Here is a 27,585-nt window from a genome sequence, read left to right on the forward strand (position 1 = left end):
CGTGTTTAGCCACTAGCTCGGTTTGCCTATCAGGGGAGCTCACGGAAACGATAGAGTCCGACTGAATAACGTCAATACTAGAATGTCGGTGGATAAAAATTGATATCGTGGAAGAGTTCGTCAATGTTTATTTGTGAAAAAGGGTGTCTCATTGTATTATGATATGGGGAGTGCAGTGACAACACCATCCGGAACATGTGAGATTAACAGAGCAAGATATTAGCCGTGTGTCTTTACCGAGCACCCCCTATCAATTTATAGTGGTGTCTCCGCTAATCCATTATATCTGTTTCATACTCGTCTGTATTGTGGGAAAATGAAGAAGTTCAATATCAGAAAGGTCTTGGACGGCTTGACGGCTTCCTCCTCCGCATCTCACCCATCGGGAAACAGGGAAAACGATGCTATTCCAGAGACTCTACAATCAGAGCATTTTCAGCTGTGCAAGGTGGGCATCTAGATAGTTAGCTAGCTAGCGATGCTAGTGTTGACACTGTATAAGAGCATGACAGCGCGTGATCTAATGTCTTTAGCAAGCTAAATGAATAGCGCGAGCTATTTGTTTTGAGTGGCTATATAACAGTAATGGTAGAAATGTCGTTGCTAACGGTGAAATGGCAACGGTGCTTAGCTACCTATTGCTGTTAGGATATCCAGTTAATCGACTGGCTAACGTAAACTAGCTAGTAGCTGTCAAATCCTCAACAGCGCTGTCATCTGGCAGGCTCCCCCATGCGTTTCTTAGCCTTAGCCAAAGCTTCTGCCCCTGAGCTACATACACTAATGCTATTTGCTGTCTGGAGCCTGTTAACGAGTGAACCAGTTAAACATGCAAACTAAGCGTATAGCTAGCTAACGTTAGTTAAGATAGTTGCAGTCTAACATTACATCAAATCAATGTTATCTGTTGAAGATGGGCCCACTCGTCTAGTTTATGACAGTATGTAATGTGCCTTACCCTGTCCCCAATTAACAAGCAGGCTAATAATCGCTTGATTCCAGTTTGGTAAAGTAGCTAAATAACTTGGCTTACTGTCAGACAAAATCCCAGTGTCCATATAACCTGAATAACCTGAAAAATGGCTAACGTTACAGTGAATTTGATTTAGGCGTTAGTTTACTGCAGTTCCAGCTCACCAGTATCACCTTCAAATTTACTGTCATGATGTCAATGTAGGCCTATAATTACCGTATGATCTCTTACAGACTGTGCGACATGGCTTCCCTCATCAACCCAGCTCAATGGCTTTTGACCCTGTGCAGAAGATACTGGCCATTGGAACACAGAGAGGAGCTTTGAGGCTGTATCTTTTTCATATGGAAATTTGTAAACAAATTATTTTGAATTGAACATTAATCTCTTCCAAATGACAAACCACATGTCTCACAACCATGACAGTCACACCAGTCATGTGTAGATGGGCTTGTGTCAGTTCTTGTAAATGTGAAACCTCATATGGAAGCAGTGGGTTGTGTGGTTAAAGAGGACAAATATGTCTTGAATCTTATTTGAAATATTTCGATTGAAACCCTATTATTTTGCTCAAGGCGAGCTTAATCAAGTACTGCAGAATTGTTTGAAAGGGCTTCTTCAAATACTATTTCGCTGTGGCCTGATGGAGGTTAGTGGCATGTGTTTCTCAGCAGCAGTCTTATTCCAGGGGGAGCCCCGGTTGTTTAATGACATCTCAACAGTGGCATGAACAGCTCTGCTGCCATATGCTGAGGAGCCCACCTCATCAACTGTGCTGCCCAGTTTGTGCCAGGATGCCATCTCCTAGCCTATGTGCTGGAAACATGGCCGGTCCTACCGTGCACGGCTGTTGAACTGTGTGAAATGCACACGTCAAGCTGCTAAGGGACCTGCTGCCGGGCCTGTGGGCAAACCCAGTCAGTTTTAGATTTGTGTTGTGTTGGCGTAAATTTTCTTTATTGCTTTATGCACATAATAGCTTTGCTGAAGGCTGATAGATTCCTAAACCACGACAAGGCCACTTAATTTCCTAAAAACAATGTTTTATTTACACCCTGCTCAAGGATGTTTTTGTATTTTTATTTTGCACATATCAGACCCAGCCCATGCCAAATAGACAGTTGTCTCACACAGAGCCATCTGCTCCATGAATTATCTAGGCCCATCTATGGGTGGTACCCTATCTGTCGCTAGTCCTTAGAGCTTTGTGTTGATAGGTCACCTCCCCAAGAACACACATCCCTACCACATCGTCCTAATGTGCATGGTGGAGTTGATGGGATTACTGTCGTTCAGGCAATTGGTCCATTTATCAAAAGACAGACTGTATTGATCCTGCTCATTGCCCCCGGAGTTTGGAAATGCTGCCACAGCTCAGTAGACATAAACTCAATGAGATGTCTACAAGCCATAAATGTCTACTTTTACAAGATCTGTCTTTACTACAGTGTTTTAATCGGTGTCTTATCGAGGACATTTCCCCCCTTATCTAATCCACATATCGGTTTCCTGAAAACGGGTGGCCGTGTATTTTTTGGGGGGAAGCAAAGCAAAATCAATAGCCCTACAGCATGTCGAAAATATTTCTTAGCAATTATTGATTCACACCACTCAGCTGATAGCGGTTCTGGTTTCAGAAGGTCGACCTTTGGTATGCAGACCTACAACTTGGGCTGAAGAACAGAGTGAATTTTTATTTGTTTGTTTGTCACAGTGTTCCTTGTGCTCCACCACACTGTGATGTGAAGACATCAGTCTGAATATATGATTAAGAGAAGTTCCTTTCTAGATTATCATCTGTGATGAAGCGTGTCTGTTGCGAGCCTTGTCTGCATGCTAAATGAGGAAGTGTTTATTGCTGTACAGCTGCTCTTCTGAACAGGCTGAAGGTGCATGGCCTTGTCAGGAGAAGCCATCATGGGGGCGAGTACAGTATGTGCATGTGACTCTGCTTCCTGCAACGGGACATTCCAAATACGTGTTTTTTAGCTTGACTCATTCGAGTTCTTGAGACGGGCAGTTTATTGTCAAGAACCTTTTTTCTTCACTTCACAGTATTTTATATATCAGTTGCAGTCCACTATAAATGTAATGCATGAGGAGTGGGTAGTCTAGGGGCTGTTGTAGGTAACGGTTGTATTCAGTAGTCTAGGGGCTGTTGTAGGTAAAGGTTGAATTCAGTTTCCTTGATCTAAAAACTGGGGTTTATTCTGGCGTTTGATTTATACTTATTTGTGAGAGAGTAAAGTATGATAAGACACCGTGGGACACAATGTCCAATATAGAAAACATCTTTCTCAGGATTGCATCCAGAGCTGAAGGGGACCAGGAGTTATAGGCTGCACAGAGAGCAGACCAGGGGTGGGAGTAGTCCGAGCTGCCTGGCTTAAACCTGGCTAGTCCGGGGTTTGACTCTATGGCCCAGTCCCAATGTCCCCCCTAAACCCTCAAGCCCTGAGCCCTCACAGACTTATTGACGTCACCTGGTAAAGTGGTTGAGTGTGAGAGTCTGCAAGGGCTCGAAATTGCATAAATAGGAATGGGACAGCACTTGCGACAGATCACGGGACGTAACGTGTGTTTTTCAGCGATTTCACGTCACGACGCTATGAACTGTGGGTAATTCCCTTGGGCTAAGTCTGCAGAAATGCAGACTTACGGGAAGGGGCCATAAAGGGCTCAAAATGGCTGCCGGAGAGCCCTCACGCACTTGCCGAGTTGACATTGGGACACCCCTAAGCCCTCGCGGACTTCGCGGGAGCGCGCTCTTAAGTCTGCGAGTCTGCAAGGGTGGACATTGGGACTGGGCCACTGTCTACGTCCTGCCTCCCATAGAAGTGATGTCCACTTTTGGAGCCACTGTAAATACTATGGCAGTCTGCTGTAACCCCACCTTAGTTTGTTCAAGGCATTTAGGGATTCTTTGATCACACCTTTGCTAATCCTGTTCAGACATATCTTATTTCAGGGTGTCTGGTCTAATCTGAATCTGTAGCAAACAGTTGAATGCCTGTGCATCTGGCCATGTTGGTGCTCTTTTCTTTTTCACATGACGTGATAATTAATGGCAGGCTGTGTAAACCAGCCAGAGTTCCTGTGTTTCCACTACTTTTCTTTTTGATTCTCTGCTGTTTCAAGTATTGTCCATTAATGTTGTCTTTGTCAAAACCTGACCATTCTTATCATCTTATTGTTGTCAGTATTTACATTTTCATTCATTAAGTAATAGTTATCACAATTGAGGCACTTTTATCTTGTTTGGTACAAACTTCACCACATAGGGATATTTCTCGCAAAATGGTTCACTTACAGTATCAGATATGCTCCATATCCTCTCATCTTGAGTGTAGGGAGCACTTTCATATACTTCCTGGATGCTGTGCATCTACGCATTCATACTTCCTACTTATTTCCTCATTCTGTTGTCAGTCACCAAGCTTTCTTTAGAATTAGAATTAGCAGGTTCTATGGAATAGCTCTTTCTTCTTTTTCTATCTCACACTTTCATTAAAACTTAAAAGATTAATTGTGTCTTCTCAACACATCTGAGGCTCCTACCACTTTCCACTAGTCAACATATTTGATAAGTAGGTAAGGAGAGAGGAATTGTGAAAAAGCTTTTGTGATTCACCCCTGGTCTCCCTCCCACTTTTTCCTCTCCTGTATGTTCAAGGCTTCATTCGTGTATCGAATGTCAAATGACAAAAGGATTGCTTTTCAGATAGAAGACAAGGCATACCAGTCTAACCACTGATGTCAGCCCCTCAACTGACCTTATCTGACACCAGGAAAATATTTTCTCTTCCTTTGCCCCAGGTCATATGGGAAATGCTTGTACCTGAAAACATCAACACTAGTAGTGTAGTCAAGGGTATACGGAGTATACCCACTTCTTTATCCACAGTATACCCACTTCTTTATCCACCACTGATTTAAAAACTGAACAATTTTACAATATTTGCATCTATAGTATGCCACTTCTTCAGTCACCACTACACTACTGCTCAACGCTTAAATTGTTCGAGTTGTGTGCAATGGTTGTGGGGTAGATTCATGCAATGCACTGTAAGCGGTTGGCCTTACAGTTATAGTCTGACAGTTTCAGCAAACCAAGTCTTTGAAACAGATCCTGTGATCTGGACCCCAGACGGTCAAACAGGGAGAACTGAGACCAGCTATTCCCATGCTGGCTGGTGCATGGGAACCTGGATAAATAAGTCTGTCAGGGCCCTCTGGTTTTATATATAACTTGGAATGTTATTTTTGTTTTATCCTCGTGCCAACTCTCACGAATGCCGTCTGTATGAATAGGACTGATTGTCTACTGTTGTTTTGAAAATACTAAAACTTCCGTGTGCCTTTTTTGATATTGGGTGGACTGGATAATGATATTTTGTCATTGCTTAATGCTTTTTTTCTGAAGCGAGTGACATAGTTTATACTGAAAGACCATGTGTATCCATATTTCTGCGTTTGCGTGATGTATTGTCGAAGGTTATATCTTCCCTTGACTAATCTGAACTTCAGCTTCGGACGTGCGGGTGTGGAGTGTTACTGCCAGCATGAAAGTGGCGCGGCGGTCATTCAGCTCCAGTTCCTGGTCAATGAGGTGAGTCGTCAGCTCAGCACAGCCCCTGGACACTTCACCCAGAGCTCACATACTATCTGCCCTTTCAGACCAACCATCATGCCTTCCAGTCAGAGTGTAGTGGTGCATACTCAGTGTTTATAGACCATGTGTCTCAAACAGCTGTTTAACATGGGCTTTTAGTGAACACATTGATTAAACAGTAATGCAAGCTTTGTGATCCAAAGGGTCCCTGTAATGGCCTTTCATCTGAGCAGTCCGGCAGCTCTCCCTCACTCAGCGCTACCCCTTACTGTCAGGCTGTGTCTGCACAGAGAGTTTGCTGGGCCTTTATGCTGCTAATAACCTTGTTACTTTTTTATTTTATTTTTTTGCCCTTTTCCCAGGGGGCGCTAGTGAGCGCCTTAACTGATGACAGCATCCACCTGTGGAACCTGAGGCAAAAGCAACCAGCTATTCTTCACACTCTCAAATTCAACAGAGAGAGGTAATTGGTTTGAAAGTATTAAACACTTTATTTGTTGGTAATTTGTGTTTTAATCATGTGTTGTATGGCACATGTTTATGTGTTGTATGTTATGTGTGTATGTTGTGTGTTTTTAGTAGTAGTATTGGTAGTCGGTACTTTATTGATCCGGGGGGGGGGTAACACAATCCATACTAGATACAAAATTGCAATACTGTACCTACAAAATACACTGATATCCAAATGTACAAGAAGTTTTAGATGCCAGGAAGACTAGCTGTTGCTATGGCTTCTGTAAGAAGAGATGTATGTAAGAAGAGATGTACAATATGTACATTTGAATGAATATTCTCCAGGTTGGGAGAAGTCCAGCAGGTTTAGAACACTGCCACTCTACTGCTATCTAAGGCCGCATTTACACTGCCTGGTTGAAGTGACCCAATTCCGTTTTTTTGCTCATATGTGGCACGTATCCGATATGTATTACGCACGTGTAAGCAGGAAAAAATCACATAGAATCAGATATTCTCAGATCCGTTTCAGGCCTCAATCATATGTGGAAATAAATCAGATATGAATCAGACATCAGCTAATGCGACTGTCGTCTAAGCGGACAGAACGGATATTCCCTGTCATTGCGATTCGCACGTCATTGAAACCTGACGTGTTCTGAGTTAGCAATGAAAAGTGGCTTGCTTATTAATCTACTTTCATCAAATCTATCTGTTGGAAAACATTTTTTTTTTATCCAGGCATCTTAGTTTTAACAGTATAATTGTGACTCAACATGTTTTGTTTGCTAGTAGGTGGTATTCATTCTGTTCACACCAACACGATGGGCAGCCAGGCGAAATAGCTCCAGGGGACCTGGTCCCAGGCGAGTTGAAAGCTGTCCACCCAGAGACGGGATCTCTCATTGCGGCATGAAGTTCGCGGCTAACCCGCTGAGCTCGGGGGGCTCACAGGCTAGTGCGGAGATCTATTACCAGTAGGCTAATTATAGTGGAAGTTTATCATTTCATCTTTATGCCTACACAACATCAACTCATTTCCATGTATGTGAATAAAGTTAATTCCAGTTATTTACAAAATATCCCGTCTCTGTCCAGCAAAGAGCCGGCCGGTTGTTAGGTAACCAAGGTAATGAAACCCTCGTGTACACATGCGGGTTGTTTCAAATGTTAAACAAGTATGTACGTGTAAGCACAGGTATCTGATATGGGTCACTTTAAAAAGTACATGTAAGCAGGCGGTCAAAAAAATTGGATATGGGCAAAAAATCTGATCTAGGCATCAAGACCTGCAGTGTAAATGCGGCCTAATAGGCCTTGCTGTTTCGCTGAAGTCACTTAGCAGTCAGAGAAAGTGAGTGAAAGTCAATGCTTATTCCTGTTGACAGGATGATCACCAAACAATTGTTTTTTGCTACATGAAATAAAATAACTTCCTGACTAAAGTCTCCTCATTTCCTGCAGGATCACATTCTGTCACCTGCCTTTCCAGAGTAAATGGCTTTACATCGGCACTGAAAGAGGAAACATCCACATAGTCAACGTCGAGTCCTTTACACTCTCAGGCTATGTCATCATGTGGAACAAGGCCATTGAACTGTGAGTGATTCAGCCTTTTCATACCCCATTTCAGATAAATCTTCGCTAATTAATTTTATCATAACACTTCCATTGGCCATTTGTCATCAACTAGAATGTTTTTTTATTATTATTTTCAAACAGTCAATACAAACATGGCACATATTTTTCCCATCCCACTCCCCACCCGAAACCTGTGTCAGTGTTGCATTTATGGCAATTGGGCTATTGTACATACTGTATAAATAAATAAATAAAAAGTAGGCGATAAGAAATACAGGTAAGTATTAGGGATGCAACAGTACAGTTAGCCCTCGGTTCAACACGTATCTCTGTAACGTTAGCCCTCGGTTCAATACGTACCTTAGTTTTTGGGTCACGGTTTCAGTCCGTTTTCGGTATGTTTTTTGTGTAAGGAGAGAAAAAAAGCTACCATTTCCAAAAGTCTTTCTTTCTCTTGCTTATTACTGTACTTATGGAACTTTTCCATTCAGACACATTCCAAAATACGCCAGTTGTATTGCATAATATATAAAAAAAATATATAAATAAAGATAGGCCTATAAAAAACACATCCAAATGCTTATAGGTGCTCAGTTCGATTTTTTTCGGGCACTAGATGGGGCACTGGTGCAGCATATCAGATATAAACAAGTGGGCGTTTTTACTCCATACGGTGCCGTTCAGGGGGTGGCGCCGGGCCGGCTTCGCTCATAATAAAACTAAATTCTTCATTTGCTCCACAGGCACTACACCGTTGGCAATATTTTCTGTACAGATAGTTATGACTCCCCTGGACCTATTTATTGCATAATTAGATTTTTTTTTACAAAAAGTACAGTAAATCGAACAGAGCACCTTTATAAATAAATTAATAAATAAATAAACGCTTTCAAATATAAAAAGTGCCTCAGCCTGGACTACTGGTATAATCGTTGATTTGTAAAACATGCATCAACTCATCGCAATGAAGATGGCCACACTGCTCCCAGTCAAAACTAACAGTAGGCCTTTTCTATTTAGGTTATATACTGTAAATGTTGTCTTCCACTTTTTATCTATCCAACCCCATTTCTAACTTGCAATAAGGTTAAGATATTCGTCTAAGAAGCATTTTCGCTATTCCTAATTATCAGACAGAGACATCTCTCTCTCCTGCTCCATCTTCCTATCTCACACACGCACACGCTCGGAAAGCCTGCTCCGAGTGAAGGACGGCAACAAAGACTGAAAATTTGCAATTCACCAATGTGTGTTGAACAGTGAATGGCGTACCGTATGGTACAGTATAGTACAGAGAACCGTGGCATCTCTAGTAAGTATAGGCATACAAAAAAACAAGTTAAGACATGTAATAGTCAAGTCTCACCACAGCAGGCACCATCATGCCAAATACTGTTCGGTTGCCAAAATGTGTCCGGGTTATGTAATCGCACTCTCGTTGCTATACTATTCCTTTCTAGCATTCCTAACATTCCTGAGTAGCATTCGCACCTTTGCTTTAGCTCAGATTTGCCATGGATTACTGGGCTAGTTTAAAAATGTGAAGGTTGCATTCATAGTAGCTAAATCTGACCAAAAATGAGAGAGAAAAATGACCTTGTCCTACTTGGGGACCAAATCACCAGCGGCTGTCACGTTTAATTTATCTTACCCCACATAGACAAGTAAAGTGAGGACCGCCTGCCTACATCACTTGCCATTTTTTCAAATATTGGATCAGAATTTACCCTAACTGGGTCATTCAATTGTGGGGGGAAGAGAATACCAAGATACCGTATACCCTCTTTAGGCAATTGGAAGTGACCAGGTTTAAAGTGATAGGCTGGGCAGTATGTCTACAGGGAGAGAGCTTCTAATTTAGTCCAGTTGAATCCCAAAAATTTGGAATTAATGCTCCTAAGTAAACAAGGCACTGATCTTTGGGGGGTCAAATACAAACAATAAAATGTCATTGGCATGTAACATCAATTTATGTACTGAGATACCCCAGGGAAGTCTTTGTCCTGTCTTATAGCTGCAGCCAGAGTCTCCAGAGCCAGACCAAAAAGTAGAGGGGAGACTGTTGATCCTTGCCAGGTTCCTCACCCAAGAGTAAACTAAGATGAGATAAAGATGTTTCCAAACCCAAAAGCTTCTAATATTTTGAATCAATCACCCCATTCCACTCAGTCAAATGCCTTTTCGGCATCAAGTGAAATGGGGTTTGTGTCAGCAACTGACCAAATTATATTGATAAAGCGCCTATTGTCAGATGAACCACGACCACAAATAAATCCGACCTGATCAGTATATTAAGGACGTAATTATTCTGTCGAACCTATTCGCCAGGATCTTGGAAAGTATCTTAACATCCACTGGGATCTGAGAGATTGGATAAAAGCAATCACAAGGATCTTTGTCTTTTTTGACAATTAGAGTGATCAAGGCTTGTGATAAAGTGGGGGGTAATTCACCATATCCAATGCTTCTAATACATATTAAGCAGAAGTGGAGCCAATTCAGCAGTATAGCTTATTACCTTTTTAAAAATTCTGCAGACAAACCATTTGGTCCAGGTGCTTTATCAGTGGGTAAGGCCGCTATTACTTGAGTAATCTCCTCTAGTGTAATAGTTAGTGGCAAGATTCTGTGTTTGTTCGTCTGCCAGTCTAGGTAGACCTAATGGCTCTAAGGGCGTATTCAAACATGAAGCGCGCATTTAGCGCAGTTTAGTCCCTGGGGCAAAATGCAAAAAATGATACATTGTTTCATTTAGATTTGTTGCGGTTATGTTCAGATTTTTACCAACCGAGCCAAATTTGAAAACAACGGCATGCAGTGCTGACGGCATGCAGTCGCTCATTGATTGGATGGAAATTCTGAAAGGGGGGTCATTCCAGAGATTCCAGGGAACAGAGCGCGAGCTGATGGTGTTAGCCAGACAGAAAATATGGAAAACTTTCGGAAGGTGTGTTGTGTTATTACTGTTGATTTGGTGCTATCACAGAATCACCACTGACCAACAGACCCCTCGAAGCCACTCTGCTTCAGCCATTCGCTGAATATATTGAATACTTCTGAATTTTTGTGGGTTCTTTTAAGCATATCATTGATTTCCTCGTCTGCCCAAAGATCCAGGAGGCATTGTGTTTCCTCATTACCCCATGTCAAACCCCTGTTTACCTTTTTCGGAGCCATCGTGGCTAATAAATTTGCTGATTAATCAAAAAAGGCGCAATACATCCTGCGGTTTCTCTGTGCCAGACCCGGGCTAGGCGTGGTCGCCTTCAGACACGAACAACCCGATTCAGAACTCGTTTGGAATCGGGCTGAGCCCAACTTTTCAGAGCGGGCTCGACCCGTATGATTTGGCGCGTGCTAGGACTCGCTTGGTGTGTTCAGACATGTCCACATGGACCGGGACAAGGGGGAAACTGATTCCAATCTGGATTAATCCCAGAAAAAGCCTGTTTGAATACACCCTAAGAATTCCCCTGTTCCCCTCCTTCACTTACAGTTTGAGACATACTGAATAACAGCCTGTAAAAACTGCCTTAAGGGCTTCCCAAGCCACTCCTGCCGATGGTGCCAGGTACAGTAAGTTGGTCTCCACATAGACGTTAATTTTAGTTCTTACAGCATCCCTAAAATCAGACTCCTGTAGAAGAGATGAGTTAAATTCCATTTATGTGAGCGTATTGTATCTCTATGGGGAATTAACTCAAAACAGACCCAAGCATGATCTGATACAATAATACAGTTTGTACTACCAATGGAGCAAGAAATGAGTGATTTTAATATCATTAAAAAGTAAATCCTAGAAAATGTTGTATGCATAGAGGATTAACAAATATAATCTCTCCCTGATGGGTTTTTGCAGATGGCAAGTATCCACATTACAAGATCTAGCGCTTTGTGCATTCTCTCTACTGTGGGACTGGCCATTAGGGTACCAGTCCCAAATTGAAATCCCCTCCCAGGATAATGATGAGCTCCCATCGCCTGTATCTTACCCTCAAGACTCACGGAAAAGGCATCATCCGCATGGGGTGCAGAAATAGATAATCATTCTTCCTGTCCTGTCATTGAGCGATTTGAGACACTTAAATTGCAACAGTTTATTCACCAGAGTTATGACACCCCTACTGTTACTAGTGCCTGTGCTATGGAACACATGACCAACCCAGTCCTCGCAAAGTTTATCCGATTCCTCTAGAGACAGTTGAGTTTCTTGGAGAAACACTACGGCATATTTCTTAGCCCTGAGACTAGACATTAACTATCTTTATCTTTATTGGGTGACCCAGCCCATTCACATTCCATGTGGTGAAACACACTTTGCTTGAGCTATAAGATACAATGACCTGCTGTGTGAATTTGAGTTATGCAAGCCCTGGGTGTTAAAAACCTGACACCGTATCCTGACACTGACCATAGCCCACCCTAGAGCAATAGAATAGAAAAGGTTCGTCTGATCTTGAACACTGTTCACAATATTCCCCACCATCCCTTCAACAAAAACCTGATGGTCCATTACTGTACTGTAGATTGGAGGTTAGTCCCAGCTGTTTCATGACATCGCTGGTTAGCGACATCCATACTATTACCATTATTTCAACACAAACCAGTATAGGTAGCAATAGCAAATCAGTAGGTGTAACGTTTTAAACTGAGTAACTTTAATTATTACTTAAAGTCCAGGTTAACCCAGTTCAATTTTTTGTTATGAGCTTCACACACCACAGGAAAACATGTCATTAACCACCCAGCCAAATCTGAGTGATTAAAAATGTCGCTAAGTATATAAAATAAGGCTTCAAAATCGGTTAAAAATCAGCAGCATTCTCTGGTCTGAGACTGTGGGGGCGTGTCTGCTGAAGGCACCGAAGCCACACCCAATTGCGTGGGGAGGGGGTGAGGAGGGAAGAACCTGTCAATAGTACCGTTCTCTGGTCTGCATAGTCACACTGGCACGCCGTCTCTTTTGTGGTAGGAAGGCACAGCTTTGTGAAAACAGGAGAGGAGTTGAAATTACACTTGTCTAATGAATCAAACGCACAGATGCTTCCTCCTAACCTACCTCCTGACAAACACAGGTAAAACTGTAGCTACTCTATACCAACGCGCCAGTGTTACTGCCCTTAGATGCAAAATACAAAAACAGGCAACGAGGAATGTATGAGTCTGTCCCTATTTTCTCCCTGCCACCTCCGGACCCATTCCTATCCCTAACAGGCGATCCTGTCGTCCCTTGGGATCAATGGAAAAAGTTGTTTAAAATGTACCTTTTAGTCACTGACTTGAACAGCGCTGATAGCGCGAAGAAGCGTACTACCGGAGTTGATAATCGGGACAGACTCATCCACTCTCGTTGGCAATGTTATGTGTGAGAATATTCTCACACATAACATTGCCAACGAGAGTGGATGAGTCTGTCCCGACGAGCACTCGGCTTCTCATATCCAACAGAACTGGAATGTTCAGCCAGTAGCCGCCGAGCACCGCTTCACTGGGAGAGGGTGCGTCTTTCTCCAGCTGCAGCTGGTCTACCTAACCATCCCCCTCGCTCCCACCTCCCGGTCTCCCGCTGGAGAAATATACTGTAACCATTACCGGTGAACCCATACGCACATCAGGTGCCACAAATATGGCAGGCAGTTTCTGTATAGTTAACGCTTATAGTCATAATATATCATCCGTAACGTTATTTGGTGGGTGGTCGCCTGGTCGGTGCTGCTAGCTATGTTAGCTAGGTTATATACACACTCCCATCTGCAACAAACTACATAGCTAATGTTAGCTATAATTCCTCCTAAGATTACATAATTCATCATAGCTGACATTACCACATACATGTCAAGACATATTTTGTATATTAATAGCAGTGTATTTTCCTATTGCTTACGTTACCTAGCTAACGTTATAACGTTAATAAGCTATAAGCACACAAGGCAGCGGTGTCGGCACCAAAGGTTGATGCGACAGGAGGAGAATGGAGGCCGGGGAGGGAGATGGTTGGCTCCGCCGAATTCACCAGGACCAGTCGTGAGTCCGTGAAACCCAAAAGCCTCATATTATAATTGCAGAAGCTTTCGGGAGTGAAATGTTTGCTGCAGAGGCGGGCGCTAGCGGTGACAGACTCTGTAACACCATGGCTCTTCAAAAATGCTAACCATTTGCTTCTCACTCCCATACTCGGGAGTGAAAGAAGCAGACCTTATCATCCCATTCCTGCTGGCATCCAGGAAGGATGCATTTTCGTTTAGTTTTATGCATAGGCATTGCTAACTAAGAAAAACTAGCTAATTCTAGACTGTTGGTTAAAACTAGCTAATTCTAGACTCAAGATTGAGCAGGAAAACCGGAGATTCAAATCCGTTCTAGCTTTATATAGTGTTAGGGCGGGGATATGCTAAGAACACCGCTCTACGTCATCCGGTACCCGTTTTAAGCCCGCCCAGAAAATCCGGAAATCAAAACTGGTTAAAAACACAAAACTGGTCTAGCTTCACAATTCAGTACTACACATGGTTCATCCCATTTTTACATGTTATCAGCAATGCATCACTAACACATAGAATGTGTTTTCAAGCAAATCTCTGATTTTGGTTAACTGGGACTTTAAATTTTTTCATTATTAGAGATGGGCTACATACCAATTATCGTATTATGTCGCCCCAATGCAGCTTCACTCTTCTCCCTTGCAGCACGCAGCACAAATTCCCTGTCCCCTGATCTGAGAAATTTCACCAGTAGGTCTGGCTCTTTCCCCTGGGTCGGGTCATGGCCCAAGAGCTCTGTGTGATAAAACAAAGGACATGGAGAATTGCCGGCACAACAACCATCGGCACTCTTTACCCGCAGGACACCCTGAAGGTTGTGGTGCCGACTGCGATTTTCCACTTGCTCCATTTTATCCTGCCACAGATCTACCTCTGCTCTGGTAGCTGGTGGATTAGCTTGCAGCTCCTCGTCTGCTGCTATGAGAAATCTCACATCTGCAATTCCTGTGATCAGAGGCGAGAGCTTGGCCTTCATAGAAGCTTTGTTACTGTGTACCTGTATTTCTTCGAGCCCCCCCATGTTATTAGAGATATCCTTCAGCGCTGTATATTAGCAATATCCTGGGCCACATTGGGCTCCAGGGTCAGCATGGTGGAGAGAGCTCTCGCCATCTTGATTTTGACTCATTCCAGGCGCTTGTGATTGTAAATGTCTCTTTATACTATATCACCACATGCAGTTTTTTTAATTGTTTTATTGTTTTTACATTTTTTTGACGTTTTGTGCCACTTTAAGAACGTGGGAGTAGACCGTTTCAGCAGCAAGTAAAAGGGTAATTGTGACTAAGTGATGCGGAGCTCGCCACTAACCAGGCATCCTCTCCTTCGTGTCACGTGACTCCCTCAACTAGACATTGTTGACAACTAAACCAGGAAGTGTTGAAAAGGACTGTGCATTCATTGTTTCTTTGTGATGCAATATGCGTCCTCTGTATATGCGTCCTCTGTATCTTGCCAGTTGTCAAGTTTGTTGAATCATGCTTGCCAACCGGTCATCAAGTTTGTCTGATCATCAGGTTTGTCTGACCGTTAGGTTTGTCTAATCATGCAGACCAGAAGAAGGGGATGGTAATTGTTCCCCTGTGCAGTGGAATGTGGCACTGTATGTTCCATCCAACTCACATACAGTAGGCACACACACACACACACACACACACACAATATATATATATTTATACAGACAATGTATGCAGGTACATACTGCATATATATCTTATTCTATTCTATGCTGCACAGTTACTGTACATATAGATGTACAGTATATAGTCCCAGTGGGGTATCCCCCTGGGGGATCAATAAAGTTTAGCTATCTATCTCTATCTCTCTCTCTCTCTGTCTATATAGATCGCGGCCTGCTTGTCAGTTTCTGCATATTGTGTGATCGTGATCCGATCATATGACACTGTACTTCCCTGGTCCTACCCTGGTCCCTTGTCTCTGTTGCCACGGCGATGCTGTCCCATCTTATTGCCCAATGCTGACACACTCTGTCTCTCCCTCTCTTCCCCTCTCTCTTTTTCTTCCTCTCTCTCTCTCTTTCTCTCTGTCTAACCCCCCAGGTCCACTAAGACACACCCTGGGCCCGTGGTCCACATCAGTGATAACCCCATGGACGAGGGGAAGGTATTGTGAAGGAATCCGACAACAACATTTACTATCCTACCTCAGGCTCTGTAACATTGTGTTATTGGTGTTGTCTTTCTGAACCCCCCGTTCCCCCCTATTTTCTAACACCGAACAGCTCCTGATTGGGTTCGAGTGCGGGATCGTGGTGTTGTGGGATCTGAAGAGCAAAAGGGCCGACTACCGCTACAATTACGATGAGGTTAGGTGGGGTTTACAGTGTTAGCTGATGAGGAGGGATAGGATGAGTACACACGCGCTGTTTGTTCGATCTATATACAGTAGGAGATCACACCCAGCACACACAGCATAGGGCGCTAGCTATCTCTATCGGTAGTCTTTATGCACAGTGTCGTTCATGGTTTCTCTGTGTGCTGTTGCAGGCCATCCACTCGGTAGCCTGGCACCACGAGGGGAAACAGTTTGTCTGCAGCCACTCAGATGGCACTCTGACCACGTGGAACATACGGGCCCCTGCCAAGGCTGCGCAGACCATCACGCCTCACGGTAGGGGATCTGTCGAGCAAACGCACACACACACACACACACACACCCCCGCATAATGTCATGTTGCTCTGGGGTGCAAAAATAGTAATAAAAAAGCACAGCATATGGGCAGCATGCCAATGTTTGTGTTCTACTGTATGAGCGTGTCCATTGCGCATTTCTCTAACCCCTCCCAGGTAAGCAGCCCAAAGACGGGAAGAAGCCCGAACCCTGCAAACCCATCCTGAAAGTAGAGTACAAAACCACAAGGGCGGGGTAAGTGTTTTTGACGGCGCACACACAACCAGAGTCCCGTATCCTGCGGGCTCACCTCACTGTTGGCATCATGTCGTTACCCCCCGTCCCCGTCCATGGCCGGGTCAGGGTAACCGTGCGATCTGTCTTTGTTCAGGGACCCGTTCATGGTGCTGTCCGGAGGCTTGTCCTACGACACGGTTGGCAGGAGAGCCTGTCTGACCGTCATGCACGGGAAGAGCACCGCCGTCCTGGAGATGGACTACCCCATCGTGGACTTCCTGACGCTGTGTGAAACGCCCTATCCTAACGGCAAGTCAAGAGAGAGTGTGGCGCTGACTCTCGGGTGTCGTGCACCCAGCCCTTACAGGATTTCAAAGCAGCACTGCCGGTTTTTCAACGGCTATATTTGTGCTGTCATTTTAAAGTTCTGTCTTTGTCTACAGATTTCCAGGAGCCTTACGCTGTGGTGGTCCTGCTGGAGAAGGATCTGGTTGTGATCGACCTTGGCCAAATAGGGTGAATATATGACTTTCAGTTATTTTTTTACGATGTGGTTTAAACTAAAATCTAAGATCGGGGGCCAATCACAGAATTTCCATTATATTGACAGGTACCCAATCTTTGAGAATCCATACCCTCTGTCCATCCACGAGTCTCCAGTGACCTGCTGCGAATATTTTGCTGACTGCCCCGCCGAACTCATACCTGCACTTTACTCCATGGGCTCCAGGCAAAAGAGACAAGGTTACAGTAAGAAGGTACTGGAGCCCCGCCCTACTCTATGTTTCAATGTTATGATCGCTAACTGCACTGTATGTACTATGTATGTAGTATGCACAAGTGCTATGCCCCCCCGGGGATTAAATAAAGTTCTAGTAGTAGTAGTAGTAGTACTCCTGGAATGTTTTTTTGTGTAATGAAACAAAAAGTCGCCATTTCTTGGAACGCGTGATCTGACCAAAAGCTCAGTTTTTAACGGTTTGTCTTATTCACAGGAGTGGCCTGTTAGTGGAGGCAACTGGGGCCAAGGCACGCAGAGCTACCCAGAGATCATAGTTACAGGGTGAGTGGACGTCACAGACAGATCTCAAGTACGCACACACATGATGCAAATTCACCCAATGAAAGGTGTTTACATCTCCACAAAGGCAAAGCGGGTTGACCTTAATCTCCTTAACCAAATTGACTTTCCTTTTCCTGTCTTTCCCTTCCAATGAATAGACATGCCGACGGGTCCATCAAATTTTGGGATGCTTCTGCTCGTGAGTATGCTTCTCTTTTCCTTCTCAGTATTAGTCATGTCATGGATAGTCCAGATATACAGTAAATAGAGAAAGAAAAAGAAAGAAAAGAGTTGCTTGTTCCTCGTGTGCTTCTGTTCTTAGCTCTTGTCAGTATAGCACAAGACTATCTCAGGAATGTAAGTTCGAGCCCCGCGTTTGGCAGCTAACCATTTCACGGTACGGTGTCATCTACATATTACAAATGAATGATATTATTATTATTGTTACAATTCTCACCTAGTAATGCTTCAAGTACTGTACAAGCTGAAGACTGCCAAGGTGTTTGAGAAGGCCCGTGGAAAGGAGGAGAAGCCAGGCCCAGAGATAGTGGAGGAGGACCCGTTTGCCATCCAGACCCTGTCCTGGTGCCCTGAGAGCAGGATGCTGTGCATAGCCGGAGTCTCTGCTCACGTCATTATCTATAGGTTCAGCAAACAGGAAGTCACCACTGAAGTTGTGGAGGTAACAGTCAGCCTAGGATCTAAGAATGTTTTTGTGATATGGTGTAGCTGTGTGTCTGTCGGCAGTGTTTTCGTTTGTTTACAGGTGTCCCTGGCGGTTTTTTTCCCTTTTGCCTGAGTGACATCTGGGGTGTTTCTACAGTATGTCGGTGCGGTTTTTCCTCAGTTCCTCGAGGTGCGACTGCAGTACGAGCCCAACGATATGGAGTATCCTGAGCCCGGGGGAGAGCACCTGTCCCTCTGCTCCAGCCCTCAGGACCCCGAGGTCCCCTCACAGCCCCCCACAGGCAGCAGCTCGTCCGACGGCCCCAGGGACAACGTGCCGTGCCTCCGGTATGGACCCAACCCTGTGCTGTTCTTTCAATATTGCCTTATTTGGTTAGCGATTGTATTGATTTTTATACACTGTGGCGCACTGAAAGGCCTAGAGCAGAGTATGCTCTCGTTTTTATATAGTATAGAGGCTGAGCTGTAGTATGAACCATGGTGGTGCACATGTGTTCTCACCTTGGTGTGTGTGTGTGTCTGTGTGTGTCTGTGTGTGTCGTGTGTGTCTGTGTCTGTCTGTGTCTGTCTGTGTGCGTGTGTGCGTGTGTGCGTGCGTGCGTGCGTGCGTGTGTACGCGCCACAGAGTCCGGAGCTCGCCCCTGAAGCAGTCTCCAGGGTACCAGGTGGAGCTGGTGATCCAGCTGCTGTGGGTCAGTGGGGAGCCCCCCCAGCAGATCACCAGCCTGGCCATCAACTCCTCCTACGGCCTGTAAGTCTCACCGCCATCACCACCGCAACCCGCGTACTCTCCATACTCGTGACATCAGTAGCAGCCATTCTGACTCCTAGTACCCTAGGAATTTGGCGTTTGTCCTTTCTGTGCACAACTGTAGGTCGATCTTGATTAGAATAAACCCACACGCTGAGGAATCCTGACATTCTTGTCCCCGTTTTGTCATTGCAGAGTGGTGTTTGGCAATTGCAACGGCCTGGCTGTGGTGGACTACCTCCAGAAGACTCTGCTGTTGAACATGTGCACGTTGGAGCTGTACAGTCCCACAGACCCCTACCAGAGGCAGGCCTGGTCCCCCCGCAAACCACGCCAGCTCTCTGGTCAGCCACTTTCTGGACTTACCCTCGCTTTCGCCAGGCTGATATTCACCCAGCTTGTGAATGTGGCCGTTGTGGTACTTTTTATGTGGATTTTAGATTGAGATTGTTACCTACTCTATTGTCTACCTAATGTCAGTTAGCTCCAGGGAAGCAGCAGGCATCTCACAGTGGATTAGGCATCACAACATGAGCCCTCAGCGGTAGCATCTCACACTCGACAGGCGCGCATCACTGCTGCATTATCCGTCTGTTCAGTCACACAGTACAAACACGGGCGGGCGTTGTCCCTCAGCTATAGCGCTGAACCGTACCGCTTGCCTCACGCTTTTGCTAGCTTTCAATGTTCATTTTGTAGGTAGGAGACGGAGAGCAAATTAGGGCTTTGATCTTTGTTTGATAACCATATCAGTTGTGTCCGGTCTTTCCCTATGCTCCTCGGCACCCTGCTTCTCATGTGCATCCCCCCTCTCTCTCTCTCTCTCTCTCTCTCTCTCTCTCTCTCTCTCTCAATCTCTCTGGCTCTCCCCCTCTCTCTTTCTCCCTCTCTCTCTCAATCTAGTCCTCTCTCTCTCTCTCCCTCTCCCTCCCTCTACCTCTCTCTCTCTCTGCGTGTGTTTACACATTTCAGTCTTGGCTCGCTTAGGCCTCAGTGGCTCCGCCCAGGATTCACAGCTCATCCTTCTGGAGAATTTCACTTCTCTAGTCTCTCAACGGGGAAAAAAATGTCCCTGAATAACTGGAATTGACACTATTGCAAATGAAATGTGTGAATCCAGTCTGCCGCCTCTGAGTTCCTCTGCTTTACTAGAGTGTACTTTAGACTTCCTACTACCATTGTTTTGTCTCACCTTCTTCCTGTTGGTCTCTCTCTATGGTTTTTGTAAAGACATTCCTCCTGTGCCGTCTTGCATGTCCAGACTTTCTGTCATTTATACTGAGTCTGTGAAAAAACTTCGCTCCTGTCACTTCCGTAAGTCACTTCATGTTGATCAGACTCTTTCTTCTCTCCTTCTCTTCCTCTTTTAGTTTCTCTCTCAAGGTTGATCCCTCTCTCTTGTCGATCTCATTTGTACTTGTTTCATTTCAGACAACATATTTCTCTAAAACTTTTTTTTTTAAGTAGCCTAAACGAACATGGTACTGTACATGGTACTCGATAGTCATGTAGAGGTGTAGGAAGTGGTTACAAGCAAGCTGTCTTGTGCAGTCTCTTGCCTGAGAAATTCCACATCTGGAATCGACACCATTCCAGAGATACATTAGACAAATACATAGACGTTAGCTAACTGTACTCAACCAAAGCTAAGTAAATAGATGTTGGGTCCATGGTGTGTTAGTTAACTGTACTCAACCAAAGCTAAGTACCTGTACATACAGTAGATGTTGGGTTGATGGTGTTGTTAGTTACAGTAACTGTATTCAACCGAATAAATAGATATAGATATATATAGATATTATATATTGTTTACATGGTGTTGTTAGATAACTCTACTCATCCAAAGTGTGGTTTAACAGTGAAGTGTGCACTGCCCAATGACTCACAGCTTATTGGATTGAGCTCATTAAACCGTGTCAGGTATAGCCTAGTTAATGACACAGTTTAAGTAGAAGATTAAGAGGGACTTAACTGCTGTTTTGTTGCGTGGAAAATGTCTTATTAAAATCTGTTTGCTCCCCATAGCGTTCTGTGACATCAATGACGGACCTAACGCCTCAGAGGACAGATGCAAATCCCCAACGTCAGGTAAACCATTAGTCTCTGTCTCATACCAAATTCCTCCACAATATCTAGCAACAATGAATATGTACATTAATGTTTTGTCAGTCTGGCTGCTAGAGGGGTATTTATTCAGTTAAAGAAGGTCAAAAATGATTTGATCTCCTCTAAAGTGATGATGTTGCCATGCAGGCTCTGCCTCGCCCTGCAATTCAGATGATGAAAGCAAAAAGCAGCCAACATTTGTTCACAAGGGTATGGTACTACATTGACAGAACAAAGTATATTTACAACTGCAGGTTTCCATTGAATTCCAGTATTTCAGTTGCCTGATACATTTGCTTTGTCTCTTTGTAAAAAAAAAAAAAAAAACGCGTTCACAGTGAAGACCAAAAGCAGGCGGTTTTCCAGGACGGTTGGCTATGACTTTGGTACTGTATGATCACAAATGTACCGTGTCTGTGTACATGTTTCTCTCCGTCTCTCTCTCTCTCTAAATTATCACACCGGTCTCGTGTAACCAAGCTGTGCCTTAATTTGACACCGCTGTGCCAGTGGTGCAGAAATGCACTCTAGATTCTAGCTAACGGGGCTGTTGGGTTGTCACCTTCCCATTCATAGTTGTCAGTCAAAGTGGTCCTCTGCACTTTGCATGGTAATCCAGATTTCCTATGTAGCTAAAACTATTATTCTACTGATTGAAAATGACAAAAAGGTAGAAGGCAAATGCAGGTGAAGGCATTCAGAAGCATAGTAAATCTGGCCATCCATTCCTCACAGTACTAATGTCTAAGCTATTAATGAAGTACTAATGAGAATCATCCCTCTCTTTGATTTGAAGGACTGTTCTGTGTTTGATTTTTTATTACAGGGCCTCCTTGACAATCAACAACTTTAATTGTTCCTCCCTCCTTTCTTTCAGTCACTAATTTCACTAAATCCAAATTTCCCTTTTCACTGTGTGTGGGTGCGTATGTGCGTGTGTGATGATGCTGAGCTCCGACAATTGTTAGATATGACTTCGCTCTCAGGGCTTGTGGAGATCACAGGGACGGGTTCTCAAAGTCTGGCTGTACATCATGATGCAATGTCTCGATGCCCAGCTAACCTGTAATCAATCTGATTTACCTTCTCCTTTAAAGCCTCTTCACAATCCCATTGAGGGCCTACTGTGATCAAACGCAAACCAGCGGTGTCTTGTCTACTGTATATTGGAGGGACAATCCAAGCATTCACATGAACTCTGTTGTTAATATATATATATATATATATATATATATATATATATATATATATATATATATATATATATATATATAATGTTCTCTTCTCTTGCAGGCAAGATGTCACGGAAAATTTCTTCTCCTTCAGCTGAGCTAAGGCCAGATATGGGTAAGCCTTCGTTAACTTTGTGTTCTGTTACAGCGTCCAAGTATATTTCCATGCAGGTGCTAGGTCCCTGCCCGATGATCTTAAACATTCTTTTCAGTGTCAAAAGTCCTGAAGTGCCTGTGTGTGTGAGAGTGTGGCCTGTTTGAATCACAACTGTGTCGATGTGAAAACACAGTTATCTTGAATCCTGTAAGTTGAGACACACTCTTGTTTGCCCCGTGAGCAGAGGAGAGGGTGAAACGCCAGCACTCTCTCACGTATAAGAAGCGCTTTTGTTGTATAAAGGAGGACAGGCAGCCGAGGAGGTGTCTGAGGACGGACGTCCATAGGACATCCCCGTCTCCTGCCTCTAGTGAGTGGACTGGTCAGGGTCTGACATGGGCTGAAGTGGTGTGGCTGGTACTAACCGCAGCACTGCTGGGGCTCCGTTTGACCTCCTTTCAACTTTCGATACTAACTCTTTTGTTGCACTTGTTTCCGTCTGTGCTTTTGAGGAAGTTCTGCGGTGGCAGCACTCGATGTTGAAAATCCTGCTCGTCTAGTTTACAGTATTTCTGTACCACTCCACAGCTGAATGCGGCTCTGTGTTTTCTCATTATATATAAATCGTGTTTCTGTACAGACCTGTCGTACAAACACGGTACTTCATCTGATCTTCAATCAAGAAACTCACATATTTGGTTTAAGCATCTATTAAACTAATGAATGTTAGACTTGCCGTAGATGGCTCTGTTCAGTCTGGGTGGAACTGGGTGTGATCGAAGCATCATGACACATGGAAGTACGCTTTTTGGACAAATTTTCTATCTACCGTAATACCTTTCCCTGGCATTTTGAATTTTGTTCTCAGAACCATGTTTATTTGTCAACGCTCACTAAGTGTTGTAGGTCAACACGGGTAGAGTGTTCAGTGATGAAGTGCCATGATACTGTAGTCTTTGGAATTGCTTTTTTCTGGTGGTAACACTAGAATATGTTGTCCATGTTATTTTTCTGGTGGTAACCTTAGAATATGTTGGCTTCGTTGCTTGAGAACAAATGTCAAAGTTGAATGAGTTCCCTCAGCTTGAAGAGAGTGTCTACAAATTAACTAATTAACTCAAAAGAAAGCAGGGCTCTGCATCTACAGCACCTGAACGGGCACAGATCTGACCTTTCATCGAAGACTTCATGGGTCATTAACAGCGCTCACCCCCTTTCTCTACATGAGGGATGTTCTGCTCTCTCCTGTCTGCTCTCACATTCTCTCTCTGTTTGGCCGTCCTTCCAGATGCCAACTCCTTCAGCCGCAGCTCCAGCGTGACCAGCATAGACAGGGAGACTCGAGAAGCCATCTCCTCCTTCCATTTCTGTGAGAGCTTTTCCAGGAAGACGGACGCCGCTGCCGGGCCCGGCCTGTGGGTGGGCACGTCCCAGGGCACCGTGCTGGCGGTGGCGCTCTCCATGCCGCCCGACGATCGGCTGCAGGAGCCGGTGGGCGTCTCGCCGTGCGGTAAGCCGACAGAGGCCGCTGCTGCACCTCCTCCCGCCCAATCAAATCACCGCCTGGCATCCGGAGGTCATTGAGGGGGGGGGCATCCGAGGCACTCCGAATTTCAGTTTGAAAACTATATTATTATAAAATATAATATAAAATATATATTATGTATAATACTATATTTCAGCTGCTTGAGAAAAAGGTTAAAGCGGCGCCCGGTGTGTTTCCGCTATACAGCCTTCATCAACGTGGTTTCCGGATGTAATTGGAAAAGGGGTGTGAATCCTGTATGAAATGGTTCCGTTGTTGTTTGTGTTAAGTAGAGGGCGCTGTAGAGGGTGCTATAGAGAGGGGAACGTGGGGAAAGCCAGGGGAACAAAGTCCTCGGAGGTCTCACTCCTCCCCCTTCGTCCACCAGGGACTCTGGTCAAACTGAAAGGAGGGGTGCTGACCATGGCCTTCCTGGACTCCGCCGGGGTCCTGCTGCCCCCTTCCTACGAACCGTGGTTCGAGCCCAACGCTCCAGACGACGACAAGGAGAAGGTCCGGAAGCGACGGCCGGCCAGCCCCAGCGCCTCCCCGGACGGCCAGTACGCCGTGGTGTGCTCCGAGAAGCAGGCCAAGGTGGTGTCCCTGCCCTCCCAGAGCTGCGTCTACAAGCACAACATCACAGAGACCTCTGTGGTCCTGAGGGCGGACGTGGTGCAGCTGGGCGGGGGGCTCTGCATCGCCTGCTTCTGTGCTAACGGACACATCATGGCCCTGAGGTACCCTCAACGAACCCGACTCCACCATGCACTCCCCATCAGCCTGTGTGAATACCGTGTGTGTGGTCTTTTGCCACATACTTTCCTCTTTCTCACTCCGCCCCTTCTCTCCATCCCTCTCTCCCTCTCCCTCCCTCCCTCCCTATCTCTCTCCCTCCCTGCCTCTCCCTCTCCCTCCCTCCCTATCTCTCTCCCTCCCTGCCTCTCTCCCTCTCCTTCCCTCCCTCCCTCCCTATCTCTCTCCCTCCCTCCCTCCCTCCCTCCCTATCTCTCTCCCTCCCTGCCTCCCTCCCTCTCTTACAGTTTACCTAGTCTTCGGCCACTGTTGGACGTGAACTACCTGCCTCTGACGGACATGAGGATAGCCAGAACCTTCTGTTTCTCCAACCTGGGCCAGGCGCTGTACCTCACCTCTCCCACAGAGATCCAGAGGATTACCTTCAGCCAGGAGACCTGCGACAATCTGCAGGTCAGAAGGCACTCTTTTGGGCTTTGAACTCCCCGTTTCTCAGAGTTTCTCCCCGTTCCAAGTTTATTTCGGTTTAAGGTGCATTTTACAACAATACAACTCAGTGCACTTTACAAAAGGTTGAAATCAATTTAGTGGTTATGAGAATATTATTGACAGGAAGCATCTGTCTTCTCCAGGAGATGTTGGGCGAGTTGTTTACCCCAGTAGAGACCCCAGAAGCGCCCAACAGAGGTTTCTTTAAGGGCCTTTTTGGTGGAGGGGCACAGTCTCTGGATCGGGAAGACCTCTGTGAGTACTAAGCATCATTTGAGTAAATCTCACCTTAAAAAAACTCAACAGCTCCGCCATACGTGACACATGTTCAAGTACAAGTACTCTATGTATCGTCTGAGCAGGGAAGCGCATTGTCAAATCATCATCGACACGGCCGTTGTTTCTCTCTCTCTCTTTGGTAGTCGGCGAGACGGCTGCAGGCAAGGCGTCCCGTACCCTGGCGCAGCACATCCCCGGGCCGGGGGGCATGGAGGGCATGAAGGGAGCCGCCTCTGGGGTGGTGGGAGACCTGGCGCGCGCCCGCATAGCGCTGGACGAGAGAGGGCAGAAGCTGGGTGAGCTGGACGAGAGGACGGCCGCCATGATGGCCAGCGCAGAGTCCTTCTCCAAACACGCCCATGACGTAAGCGCCTGCATCTCGCAGTCACCACCCCCCCACCCCGCCCTCAGCCTCCTCAACGGCGAGTCCCATTTCTCACTTTTCTCTCGTGTTTCTTTTTCCCCTCAGATGATGCAGAAGTACAAAGATAAGAAGTGGTACCAGCTCTGATGGCAGGGCGGGCACGGAGCGAGCCGGACTCAAGTCACCACGTGCGCCACGTTACCCGAGGAGCTGTGGACCCCTGTCTCCTCCTCCTCCTCTTCCTCCCTCTCTCTCCTTTGTTTCTCCCCGCAGAGTCGTCCTCTACGGGCCGATGCTTCTCCCCCAGCACAGTGACCGCACACGGCATTACCTCAGTCAGCAGAGCACCACTCAGGAGTAGACCAATGGACAGAGAAAGAGGCCGTTTGCCATGTTCTGGTCCTTTCCATCGTCTTCATCCCAAAGTGACGGCGCTCATTTCCATCGTAGTGCTGCGAGGCCCGTAGTGCTGAGAGGGAACTGATTCTGTGTTTTCGTTCACACCGGTCTGTCGCACTCCCGTGTGTGTGTGGGGAGGGGGGGGGGCGCCAGCGACTGTTTCGGCTGTGCGGAGAAGAAAGACGAGGATTGTTGTGACCCCGCCCTTTACGGTGTCAAGCGAACATGACGGACCTCCGACAGAGGGGGGCTCCCTGTGGAAACCCAGTGAGGACAATGCTTGTGAAATGTGATATATCTATAGCAATGATCACGATGGGATGAATGAAGGATTCACCTCTTGTTTCTTCAAGTCTCTTTCCTTCATCCAGAATTTATTTTTCCGGTTTGCGTCAAATGTCCCATGTGTCTTGTCAATTAAAATTTTCCGGAAGTCTGCTAAGCACTTAATTGAACAGGAAGGCATATTGATAGTAAAGTGAAAATCCTATCATTTCTCCTACTAAGGGCTGATGGTAACCATCATGGATCACTCATTGGTTAGTTTTACTGTGATTTTTCACTAGTGACTAGTTTGAAGGAGGAAGTGATTTTTTTTGTAGAGGTTAGTGTGCTTCGGTTTGAATTATGAAGTCCTCCATCCACAAAATGGCCAAGTATGTGCAGTAAATGTTTACCACTAACAGTTTACATGGATACATCTGGATATCTGGTGTAACCGAGTTACACATCCCACCATTTTTTGAATAATCTGATTTCATCTCTAGAAGGTTGTTTCATTGCCCTTTGATACTCTCTCGTTCACTCGCTCACTCTCTCTCTTTCTCTCTCTCTCTTTCTCGCTCACTCTTTCTCTCTTGTCGGCTTCAATTAATTTCAAATCGTTTTTTTTGTGTTTTTTTTTTTTAAATAAAAAAAGCATGTCTCTTACAGCACAGGGAAACAGATATGCTGTCTCTTTATTTGTAGCTACAGTAGAAATGATCAGACACCACAGTATTCAGTAGTCACTCCCATCAGGCATCTTTCCCAGTATCATCCACTTACAAATAACTCTCCTCTGCCTTTGCCTATCATGCATATATGCTAACCTCTATGTGTACTGGTGTGTGTGTAAACGTACATATATTCAGGAATATGTGTATGGACACTTATATTTATACTTCCTACCTAGATACAGTACATTACAAAAGGGTATTTCAACAAATATTTTTTTGCTTAATGGTGTTTATTCAGTGTGATTAAATAGCCTTCTATTGTAACTAGATTTTTTTTATGAGGTTCAAGGAAATGCTGCTATTTGTGTTTATGT

At 45.1% G+C, this 27,585-nt stretch overlaps 1 protein-coding gene across 2 annotated transcripts; it reads left to right on the forward strand.

Annotated features, from left to right (window-relative positions):
* Nucleotides 1-70: 70 nt before the first annotated feature.
* On the forward strand, nucleotides 71-27,131 carry stxbp5b (syntaxin binding protein 5b (tomosyn)). Of its 2 annotated transcripts, XM_084438210.1 has the most exons (29): nucleotides 71-448; nucleotides 1,207-1,304; nucleotides 5,501-5,582; nucleotides 5,948-6,048; nucleotides 7,503-7,637; nucleotides 15,721-15,784; nucleotides 15,903-15,986; nucleotides 16,168-16,291; nucleotides 16,468-16,546; nucleotides 16,683-16,837; nucleotides 16,972-17,044; nucleotides 17,139-17,286; nucleotides 17,524-17,591; nucleotides 17,750-17,790; nucleotides 18,053-18,273; nucleotides 18,439-18,605; nucleotides 18,904-19,029; nucleotides 19,225-19,373; nucleotides 21,055-21,117; nucleotides 21,283-21,345; nucleotides 21,474-21,521; nucleotides 22,429-22,482; nucleotides 22,709-22,834; nucleotides 23,753-23,974; nucleotides 24,378-24,726; nucleotides 25,030-25,195; nucleotides 25,375-25,486; nucleotides 25,654-25,874; nucleotides 25,980-27,131. In XM_084438210.1, the coding sequence occupies exons 1-29, from the start codon at nucleotides 317-319 to the stop codon at nucleotides 26,019-26,021; spliced, it is 3,513 nt and encodes a 1,170-aa protein (XP_084294336.1). In that variant the 5' UTR covers nucleotides 71-316; the 3' UTR covers nucleotides 26,022-27,131. The 2 variants fall into 2 exon arrangements, with proteins under 2 accessions (XP_084294336.1, XP_084294337.1); XM_084438211.1 differs by lacking the exon at nucleotides 22,709-22,834.
* Nucleotides 27,132-27,585: the final 454 nt, after the last annotated feature.

The sequence above is a fragment of the Borostomias antarcticus genome, assembly GCF_949987555.1.
Source record: "Borostomias antarcticus genome assembly, chromosome: 5".
Lineage (NCBI taxonomy): Eukaryota > Metazoa > Chordata > Actinopteri > Stomiiformes > Stomiidae > Borostomias > Borostomias antarcticus.